Genomic DNA, 11,699 nt, shown 5'->3' with positions numbered 1-11,699 from the left:
TTATAAGACGCTTTCAGCCCTTGATTTTCACGAAGTTTTCCAATATCAAAAGGTTCTTCACCGATGTCCTTAAACATTCAAGCGTTCCTCTCGAAGTTTTTAACTTCCTAAAAGTAGTTTTTGACAAAATCGAACGTAATTTCCGAAATATATGTATTTATACAAACATCCTATATACAGGCCGTCCCACGATAAATGTCATCAATTTTTCAAGGTAATATAAAGGTTATTCATGCTTTTTGTAATGGAATGTTATATTTTATTTTAACAATTCAAACGCATGAATAAGGCGAATTTAACTATCTATCACGAGATGGTCGTATATCTAAATTACACCTAAATACGTATTTGTAACATTCGTAATCACCAGTACCTATGCTAGGTACGTACATAATGTAGGAACATTTTAATAACTGACGGTATGATAGTTTGTTAACAAATCTACACTTTCTTTTCCGTTACTTCGTCTTCTTCTGACTGGCCGGGTTCGCTTTCGATTTTGACGGAAATATTGCGAACAACGACAGCTGCACCGCAGAAAGGAAAAACCCTACAGCGTTCTGAAACTTTTGAATGAAAATTGCATCTGTAATTATTGCAAATAATTTTCAAGACCTAAAATTGTTATTTAACAAAGATGAGTTTCTATGCTGTAATATCTGTTTCAGATTAGATCACAAGAAAAAGTAATTTTATTTTCTACTTATTTTCTTAAGTTTATAACATAAAAGTAAATTGAAATATCACTATTCCAGATAACCCGTGGTGGTCATTTAAATACTGTATTCATATATAATGTCATCGAATGTATATCAAAATAAATTAATGAGCACAAAATTATCTTTTGTAGTTACCATTTTATTTCAATTTAAAGTTCTATTGCCCTTATTGGAGAATCTGTTAAATGGGAACAAGTAAAGTGTTTGAACACATTGGGCTAATTGGTAGTTTCTTAGTACGCAAAACGGTATAATGGCCTTCGAGCAAATTGACTCGTTAATAGACTGTGGAAAGCAGGTTAGGGGTTAATCAGACTACTCATAACGAAACGGGAATGACAACTTATAACAAGCGAATACTGTAAAATGACGTAGGCAATGTGTTAACGCGCATAATAATCATGTGTTTACTTACGATAACGAAACCATTATTAATTATAACGCCGTACAATAACCATTGGAAAGAGACTAGGGTGCCCATGAAAATAAGTGGAAAGGGAAGAATATCCGTGTTCTTCGTCTTCACGACATCTCCCTGGTAAATGAAGAGAAATATAATTATTATTATATAGAATAACTATCAGATTATACGTTAAGACGAGATAGTGAATTTGAATAATATGTAGACACCACGAAAATCCATAAACTATTTATTCTTTACACAGCATACACTCCCAGACAAAATATATTTAATTCTCGTGTTAGGATTATGCTAGCGTGGAAACTCTGAGTTATATGTATAACATGCCTTCTGCGAACATGTAAACATAACATAGACTGACCTTACTTCAATAGATTCTCTTAGTTGAAAGAGAAACACATAATCTGACGCAGACTAAATAATAGCACACTGGAACAGTATTTACAATTTCTTCAGTGTTTTATGAACTTGCATTGAGTTATTATGTTCAATTGGTGTCTAGAATTTTATCACATTGCTATTTTCATAATGGGTCGTGGCAAAAAGTCTAGTGAAGTTTTAGTGAAAATGAAATTAGTACAATTTTAGCTCTGAGAAAACAAAGGCCGTCAATTACTCAAATTGCAAAATATGTTAGTCGCAGTAGAAAAGTTATATATAATTTACTAAAAGATACAAGTGCAACCGGAAAGAATAAAAGTACAGGAAAACCAGCAGCATTATCTGAACGCGATACATGAGCAATAATACATGCTGTTTCCAATTCTTGTGCTACTATGAGGAAGATCGCTAAGAAAGCTGGAGTGAAAACAAATATACTGTATGTTCGTTGTGTACTCCAGACTAGCAACATTATAAACTAAAGTAGAATAATGACAAAACCAGCATTAAATGTAAGACATAAGGAGGCACGTTTGGTATTTGCAAAGGAACATGCACTTTGGAAAGAGACTTGGAAACGAGTAATCTTTACAAATGAGAAGAGTAATGGTCTGGGCTGGTGTCGGATATAAGAGAAAAACAGACATTAAGTTTGTTCGGGGCACAATGAATAGCATCCGTTACTTTCGAGTAATAAAGAACTAAATTTATACATATGCAGAACACATTGCTGTTACACCATACATATTTCAACAAGATAATGCTGCAGTACATACATACTGCCAAAATTGTTAAAGAATGTTTTCACTCTTCTTTTCAATGTATATCGAAGACCGACAATTTTCAAATATAAATGAATTCAAAAGTAACATTATAACTAAATGGGAAAATTTAGTCCTAACAAAAATTAAACAGTTATAATTCTTTATCTAAAGGATGGTGGAAGTCACAGAAAATAAAGGAGGTTGTACACTATTAGAAAAATATAGTTTAGTATATATATTGTTATATAAAGTATGTATACCTGTGTTATATGAAATATATATCTTTATCTTCAAAGTGTGCTATCATTTTGTCTGTGTCGGATTATGTCTTCCTCTCCTAAGAAACCTCATTGAAGTAACATCAATCTATATTATGTCTACATATTTGTGGAAGATACGTTTTACGTATCACTAAAAATGTTCACGCTAACATAACTCTAACACAAGAAAATAAAGATAGTACGCGTGTGCCATCACTTTGTCCGAGAGTGTATGAATGTAACAACTCGGACCATGTTGCACAGCCATAGTCCAACAACACACCGGTCCCAAACAAAACGCAACCACACTCTACGACGCTACGCTGTTACATTTCAGTTCAGTCCTCTCTCCCACGCGCATGCTCAGTATACGCATGGATACAGTATACTATCTATTTCTTACAGTATCCAAAAACGTATTTCCATTAAATGAACATTCTCTATTTCTGTTGTCAAACATTCGCGGCTCAGTGGTTCAGAAAATAACCATTCTACGATAAAAAAAAAAACAATTTTAGATCTCTATTCGGTGTCGCGTTTATTATTTGCATGATTTGCCACAGCTTACGACATATTAAAGTATTTTATTGCAACGCAAAATGATTCAGCAATGTAACCATCATGAAATTACTGGTTGGTTCTTAGAAAAAAAATTGTATGGAATTTGTGGCGTATTGTTTCAACAATTTTCTTTCTTCGTTAATTTTATTAGTTTGTAGAATGTTCTGTAAAAGGCCAAGTTTCTCTAGAAAAAAACGCGTAAAATTAGTGAATGTATACTTACAAGATGCACAAGTGGGGACGCTATTAAGGAAAGCAGTAACCCCGTCACAATTAAACCGAAACGAAATTCGATCTTCTCGGAATTTTCCACTTGAGCATACGCAAGGAAGACCACTACGAAAGCTGTTACCTTGCCTATTAAAGCAAGCGTATCCTTCTAAAAATGCATCAAACTTTAGATAAAGTATTCGTACGGACGCGAGGCTTGTTAGAAATATTTTCAAATATTCACGAGATTTCTTCGCGGTGCAGGAGCATTTGTATCTTACGATATTTAATCAAAGCATAACGAAAGTAAGTACAGTGAAAACTCGATAAATGTCCTCAAGAGCTGTTCCATAAATGATACATTTTTATCCCCACCACTAGGGGGATCCCCCTTGAACCAGTGAGGCGAAGTGTAACCGGAGACGTAGCGGCTTTCTTTAAAAATCTTTATTGCCTTCGTCATCTTAGTTTAAATGTCCCTGTCAGTGTGACCACACTACTGTACAAGAAGAAAGTTTTTTATTTTTTACTTTTTTTTAATAAAAATTTTACTATCATGTGGGGAAGATTTTTCTAATTAAAATGAGACTAAACACGATATAAATCGGCCAATATTTGTTACCATAATATTGAATTAAATATTGTGTACTCATATCTTCGCAAGGTCAGCGGATTGGTACATTTATCGAACAGTGGTAGCTAACGAAACCCCCCTATTTCATAAGTGTTGCAGTTTTTGATCACTTACGAAACGGTGGAACCGTTCCGTTTGAAAATAGCTACCTCCCGTTCGATAAATGTAGCCAGCACCTCGATGCGTCGTTCTTTGATATTTCCGAACATAGAAAAGGACAGCACAAGAAGGATAAATAAAGAGAGAAAGACTCGCAAGTACAATATTTAATTCAATATTATGCCACCAAATATTGACCGATTTATATCGTGTTTAGCCTCATTTTAATCAGAGAAATCTCCCCAACATGATAGTGAAATTTTTATTAACAAAAAGTAAAAAATAAAAAACTTTCTTCTGTGCAGTAGTATGGTCACACTGACGCGGATATTTAAACTAGGGCGATAAATCCGAGTTTCAGTCCCTCTTTCTTCTTTAGCTACTGACTCTTTCTACGTTCGAAACGTCGGCAAACTATAATCAAATTCGAAAGACGATTCTCCTATTCCGTAAGTGTTGCTGACCGGACCCGGAGTAGCGACATTTATCGAGTTTTCACTGTACGTCTTATTGTTAGCGTACGTCGCCAGATGCAGCTGCATTTATAAATGTTAAACAGAACCATCCTGTCGAAAAACATTCAAATGTTTATGAACAGAATGTACAATGAAACGAATCAAAATTATTTTAAAATAAAATAATATTTTACGTATTATTGATCGCGTTAAAATTAATACTAGATCCAAGTGGATCAAAACGACTCGTTTTGTCATTTTTTATAATCGTTAATCATTTTAAGTACAACTTATTTTTTTTAACTTTCATTGAAATATCCAAATGATTAATTCTGTTAAGTAGTTTTCTTTTTTCTTATTTATATAATTTATAACGCATCGTACTAATTCGATTGGAAAAATTAAAAATGAAAAACAAAGGCAACCGCGGAATACTTGAAGAAAGTAACGCATCACGGACCAATACCATGTATCGTTTTTCCACGAGAAGAAGGCACAGCGTGTTTACATCCCCACTTCTGTTACAGTCCGCTGACTCACAGGTATTGGTTGAAAACGGTGACGAAGATCGGTGACAGCCAATCAGCGGACTGCAGCAAGAGTGGGGATGTGACACGCTGTGCCTTCTCGTGGAAGGACGATATGTTATATTATGAATAAAAAAACTCGTACCGTGTTTGGCGTGAAATAGTAATATGCAGCCATGTACATTGCATTTGTCAATAATCCAAAAACGTTAACATTGATCATCGTAGGATCCTTCAGAATAAATGCATATTGTAGCATCAAAATACACCTATAAAAAATACATACATTGTCTATGTATTATTTATTGTAACTTGAAAATAATTTGCTTTACAAAAAAAACATGTTTCACGATGTTTTATTTTCTTCTTAATATTCGTGAACCTTTTTTTCCATTGTTTATTATTTATTGTTTCTCTCTGCATTATGTATTTATTTTTTATATTAATTCATTTCATACTGTACTAAAGAAGACTGAAATTTTCCAAAACATTTTGGAAAAAATGTTTTACGAAATATGAAGTATAATATGTTTTGTTAAGCTTGCATATAACATATATTATTGTCAAAGAAGTTTTTTTTTCATAGTAACGAACAAAAAATAAGTACCAGGGATGCTTTTAGTGTAAACAATAATAATTAAAATCACTTATAAGTAGCTACACTCCACAAAGACAAAACGGTTAATAAAATTTCTTAAATGTTACTAAATTTTATTTAATCGCTATTTTATGTAATAAATATTATTGTAGTATATACTCACATTCCTACACCACCCAAGAAAGGCATTGGATCGACACCTTTTGACGAACCTTTTTGATAAATGTCCTTGCATATTAATCTATAATTAAATCACATAAGGAATTCGGTAATAATTTAAAAAATAGGCCGCCTCGCCGATTTCAATGACATTGAAATTATAGTCAGTCGCAATATATTCATACTCTCAACGAGTATTTAAGAATTTTGGTAAAATACAATTTCATTAATAAATAAATATTTTATTTCAGATCATATACGTGCTTTTGAAAAAGAAATATTTTATTTGTTATAAATATTCTTTAAAATATTATTTTATTCAAATTGTGAAGAATTTATTATTTAAAATAGTATTTGAAGTGTTTTCTCTATAAATTTTAACCAGCCTTGAATGGGTTTGAGGTTTTCAAATAAATTTATAAGTATGAACGTGATATGAAGGTCACCTTAATTTTTTAAATAGAATACCAAATATTTCTTCTTAAACTTCAATAAAGCATCAAATTCTACATAAAAAAGTATTGTATTATGTATACATTCTAAAATTAATGGACACTGAATTATTATTAAAATACGTTTCTTATAAATTCTTACTTAACGTAACATAAAATAAACACCTGCCACTAGCCACCTGTTTAGTAACTATTTTAACTGATTAGGTTCGAGTTAAGTCTAGGTTAGGTTTTTATTCTAATGTAAGCTGAAACTCGTAATCATTAAAATCAGTTAAGTTTATATTTTACGGTCAACCGTTATGTACATATGTTAGCTGCAATACGAAGAATTGTTTACAGCTTCGTTTGGATGAAATTTTTATTAAGAAAAACAAAAATCTAATACTTCATTATTATATTTTATTACGACGATGTATTAGGATTATCGTCGATATCATACAAGCCAGATCTATTCTCTCAAACCGACTGTAACGTCTTTTAAATAAATGTTCTCCACGATACGAAAACAAATTCTCGTTATAAGTATTTAATAAAATGTTTAAACCTTAATAAAATACTATATCATAAAAACTGCGTTAATTTTCTACATTGTATTGCTAAATTAACATTCTGTACATTTTGTCGCCGTTCAAAGTAGAGCATTAAGTAGTGTATGAATACTTTATTCGGATAGTGTATGTTTCTTTTCAATATTGAAATACATCTATTAAAAAAACAAAAACAAAAAATTAGGAAAAATAAACACGTTTATGGCAGTCGCTAAACTGCAGTTTTACCGTTACTCAAAATGTCGTAATTTATAATGGATTTAAAAATCTTCGATATCGGTGAAAATATAGCACTTCAACTAATTGAAAGATAAATAATAATGAATATTATGAAATTATCTCGACTTACGTTCCGGCCAACATTTGCCCCATGGTTGTAATCGAGGCGCATGTTCCTACAACTTCTTTATAATCCTCCAGACCCATTGTACTTTAACTATTGTCCTCGTTCGCAGTCGTGCAATTACTACGAATCACTTCACCACTACAGAACAGTAGAGCACGTTCGCGGCTTAAACGGAAAGAGTAGGAGAACGGTAATGACGGTAAGATATTTTTTTCCTATTTATAACGCTCGCGTGATGCCTCATTACGGTACAAAACCGTACTTCAAGTTTATCGGCGACAGCTTTGATTAATTTCTGCTTATTCTGGATAAGCATTGGACTGTCGGGGATAAGATAAAACGAGAACGATCGTATTACATCATGAAAAAATGAATACAAGGAAATTTCCATCGTTAGGTGATAAAACGATCGGATCGACTCGATCGCCTTCCAATGTGTTTTTAAAGCATCCTCGATTTCTGATATCTGATAACGTCCAGTTACATAAACACCAACCTAGTTTTCACATGTAAAATAGGTATATTAGTATACACGTAACATTTAACGCACTTTAACACAATGCAACGTCATTGTTCATAGCGGACATCTACTTATTGCGTATTTTGTTTGGTAATACTATAGCATACGTAGATGGAAAAATACATCTGCCATTTACGCTAGCGCAATCTGGTGACACAATAGAGATTAAACATCACAGACGAGGTATACGAGTAGACTTCACACCCTATGGACTTTCGTGGTCCAATCTGACTGTCATACCAACCTGAAAATTCGAAGGTGATTTTAGCGTCCTCTCATCATGGATAGCGGTCAATTGAGAAACTATTCACTGAATTAGTATTGGGGAGCAAACAGCTGTAGTGTGCGTATACATACATGTGAATTGATTAGGCAGGGATTGAAAAAGGCAATCCAGTGTTATCAAACGGCAGACCGGTGCCCCAAGGAAACTGCGTTTCCACTTACATACATTAATGCATAGCCACCTTGTATATAAGTTCCGGCAATTCAAGAAAGAATGTAAATCTTCCCTTCTTGCTTTCAATAGAGCTAAAATCCGACCTCAAATTATTGGCATACGACTTCGAGTATCAACTACCCAGCATTTTTACTTACTGACCTATGTAGTTATAAACAAAGTGTTGCAATAACCTGTTGCAATAATCTAAAAAACTATCCCACAACCTTGGCAGACTCGGAACTATTATTCAAATAAGAGAAAACCACTCTTCTCGATAATACTTTTAACAATAATATTTATTTGAAAATATAAGGATAAACATGAGTAACTGTACAGAAAGACACGTGTATACTATTCTTATGGTAGCAGAGCGTGGTTAGGTTAGGTTAGCATATACAGGGTGTTCGGCCACTCCCGGGAAAAATTGTAATGGGAATGGGAGATTCTAGAGGTTAAATTAGGACGAAAATCAAGAATATCAATTGTTGATGGAAGCTTCGTTAAAAATTTATTAACGTTTAAGGTTCTGCCCGTACTGAATTTTTTTCTCGAAAATGCGCAGGATTTCGGGGATATGTCTATTCATAAAAAATGATTGTAATTACCCCCGCAACCAAAAATATTTTTTTCAAAATGATTTGAAATTTTTTAATTTAATTTTTTAATAACTTGTTAACGAAGCCTCAGCCAAGAAATTGATATTCTTGACTTTCGTCTTATTTTAGCCTCTAGAATCTCCTTTCAAAATTTTTCCTAGGGGTGACCGAACACCCTGTATATATGTATATGTAGTATAGTATGTACACATATGAATGTACAAAACATCGTTATTCTGCCTTATCGGCATTGACTGGCCACACGGTGGCAATCTTGTTTGGCGGAAGATGTCGCGTATTCCAACCCAAAGTACCCTAATAAAAAAATTTCGGAATTTTTTTTTAATGGATATATACATTTTAAAACTATTAAAACAAAAGAAATCGTTTTGTTTCTCTACCTATTTATCTGCAATTCAGATGAGAATAAAAAAAAGCCGAGACAAATGTGAACGTTTTAACACAGACGAGGTATACGAGTAGACTTTTCACCTTATGGACTTTCGCCACAGACGAGGTATACGAGTAGATCTTTCTCCTAATGTATTTTTTCGGCCCGTTTCTCTGGGGTCCCGGGATCCCATTACCATTTTCGTGTCACTCGCAACGTTACCAACAGATTCAGAAATTAACACAAGAGGAAGTGAGACAGAAAATGAAATTACAGAAATTTTATTATTTTTAACGGAATGAAAACTGTACGGTTCATCATTGGACATTAATCGATTCATTTCATTGGAGTAATCAATCGATTAAGATTATTTAAAAATTTCAAGATTATTAAAATACCTAAGGATACGTACACCGCGAATCCTCTATTTTTATTTTAAATTGTAATACATCATTTATTAAAAAAATAACTCGGCAGAAAGAAGAAAACGTATTTGCGACTCGAAATCAGTGTTATTAGACTGTGTACTAGCTCGTAAAGTTTCGGAAGAGCCGAGAGGAACAGGCTGATACTCGCTTTCCTTTTCGCTCTTGCATCGCTGACGTCGCTTACATTTCTCGAAAGCAAGCCTGGCATCGCCACTCGTTCGAATCGTCAGTAAACGACAAAAGCCATCGTGATTGACAGACCTTACATTTTTCAAAATCGGACCTGGGCTCTTTTTAAAGATTCATTGACTTTCCATACGAAGCGACCATGCGTTATATACATATACATGTTATACATGCTAGGAACTATAAGTTGTATAACTTTCGTCGTATATCTACTTTCTAATAACATGGGAAAATTTTAAAATATAAAAAAATGTAAGAATACTGTAGAATTTTTGCAATGGAGAACATATTGAAGGAAAATGAATTGATTATATACATATGTATATATCGGACACATCCCTCGCAAAACACGCTGCAAACATTAATGAGAACAAAACTGCAAATCCGTCCTTTTTAAAAACACCCGCAACTGATCTTTGACTCGCAACTCGTCTTCTTGATTTAGCAATTAAAATAAACGTAGACTCATTAAATTCGTAAAAATAACAAAGTTATGTATTGGAACTGGCATTCATTCCTTCTCTGTGAAAATCTCGTCGGGCGAGTTTTGATATGCCCTTCTGGATTTTCATAAGACAGGTTGAATATTATTCAACGCAAGGTGTTTCGCATTCCCATAAGTGGGCAAAAATCTAAGGCTGTCGATAATGTCGGTAAGTAGAATTTTTCATGCTGCGTGAGAACCACTAGCACTGGCCTGCCGCAACCGTCCGCGCGAACGCAGCTGTTTAGCGGTTGTCATTCTATAGGCGGAACTTTAAATGTTAATAACTTTCGCAACGAAGCCTCCATCAACAAATTAGTATTCTGGATTTTCGTCTTATTTTGGCCTCTACTATCGCTCATTAAAATTTTACTATAAGGTAGCCGAACACCCTGTATAGTAACGGCGAAATTAGACAAAATTACGCGTCGGCATTGGGATCGGTCTTTAGACGATTGTTTCGGCCGCGAGGACTATGCCCTCTTGCTCTGTACTGCGCGGACCGTGCGTATCACACAGCTCCGTACTGTGTTCCCTTTCCTTGTGCTCGAAGGACCACCCAAACTGGTGTTTGGGAAAAATACCGATAACCTTGAAGCCCGTTGCTTCAAGGAAGAGCCCGATGCTCTTTTTAGTTACACAAGAATATTTCTACACTTGCGGAGAGTCGACTCGAGGTTGTAAGGCTCGATCAAACGAATCTAATGCTAAGACCTAAAGCTACCCTTAACCTAAGCTCGGTTTCCCCTGCCAAGGTGACGAAAACGCGCAGCGCGAACCGGTGGGAGGATTGGTCAAGCCAATCCTCAAAGTGTCACCTGGCAGGGCGTTTTCCTGCATTTTGCAACATTCCCGCCCACCCTGATGTCCAGTGTCCAGGTACACCATGCAGGAGTGAGCGAGAACGTTGCCCTTTTTATAAAACAATTTGGGAAATGCCCAATGACCGCGAGACCCCGTGTGGTCCGCAGCTGTGTGCCAACGCGGGTTTACGATACGTCAATCGCTACTGAGGCAAGGAAGCTCCAAGGATTCCATGTCCCGTGTGGAGTTTGGAGTTTCCTTAATGACCGTAACGTAATTTAGCAAGAAAAAATGTCTCGGAGGCCTAATCCTCAAAAATAGCGGAGAAGTCACGTCCGTATCATAAACATCGCGATGTAAGGTTCCTTTAGAATCCTTAACAACGATGATGCCATGCCGACCCTCGCGGAATTATTGCATTTTCTATCGAAAATTTGCACGCAACGGACGCACTTACGACCCTTGCAAACTCGCCTGAAGCGGCACATATCCAGTCAAATGTAAGACAATACCAGAAGCCCGCAATTCAGGATATTAGAACCAAAAGCGACGCAACCAAACGTACGTAACGCTCAAGCAAAAGTAAATGTCCGATCTGCGCTAAAGGCCACTATACAGGGTGTTCGGCCACCTCTAGCAAAAATTTTAATGAGCGATAGTAGAGGCCAAATAAGACGAAAATCAAGTATACTAATTTGTTGATGGAGGCTT

At 34.9% G+C, this 11,699-nt stretch overlaps 1 protein-coding gene across 2 annotated transcripts; it reads right to left on the bottom strand.

Annotated features, from left to right (window-relative positions):
* Nucleotides 1-456: 456 nt before the first annotated feature.
* Nucleotides 457-7,769, bottom strand: LOC122404371 (sugar transporter SWEET1-like). 2 transcript variants are annotated; one of them, XM_043408307.1, is made up of 7 exons: nucleotides 7,634-7,652; nucleotides 7,141-7,302; nucleotides 5,793-5,870; nucleotides 5,177-5,300; nucleotides 3,330-3,485; nucleotides 1,135-1,254; nucleotides 457-566 (listed from the first exon to the last, which is right to left on the bottom strand). In XM_043408307.1, exons 2-7 carry the CDS (start codon nucleotides 7,215-7,217, stop codon nucleotides 459-461), a joined length of 663 nt encoding a protein of 220 aa, XP_043264242.1. In that variant the 5' UTR covers nucleotides 7,218-7,302; nucleotides 7,634-7,652; the 3' UTR covers nucleotides 457-458. The 2 variants fall into 2 exon arrangements, with proteins under 2 accessions (XP_043264242.1, XP_043264241.1); XM_043408306.1 differs by having other exon boundaries at nucleotides 7,141-7,769.
* Nucleotides 7,770-11,699: the final 3,930 nt, after the last annotated feature.

Source organism: Colletes gigas, unplaced genomic scaffold (genome assembly GCF_013123115.1).
Source record: "Colletes gigas isolate AHSC1104 unplaced genomic scaffold, ASM1312311v1 Colletes_gigas_Sc00239, whole genome shotgun sequence".
NCBI lineage: Eukaryota > Metazoa > Arthropoda > Insecta > Hymenoptera > Colletidae > Colletes > Colletes gigas.
The sequence above is the reverse complement of the archived record's forward strand: the minus strand, read 5'-3'. Positions and strand labels throughout refer to the sequence as shown.

What these genes read in the sequence shown, in the direction of transcription:
- LOC122404371 (XM_043408306.1), bottom strand. Translation starts at nt 7,217, where the DNA reads ATGGGTCTGGAGGATTATAAAGAAGTTGTAGGAACATGCGCCTCGATT. An exon ending in GGGCAAATGTTGGCCGGAAC is followed by an intron (nt 5,871 to 7,140) that starts GTAAGTCGAGAT and finishes ATTTAATTATAG; the next exon opens with ATTAATATGCAAGGACATTT. An exon ending in ACTATTTCACGCCAAACACG is followed by an intron (nt 3,486 to 5,176) that starts GTACGAGTTTTT and finishes ATGCATTTTTAG; the next exon opens with AAGGATACGCTTGCTTTAAT.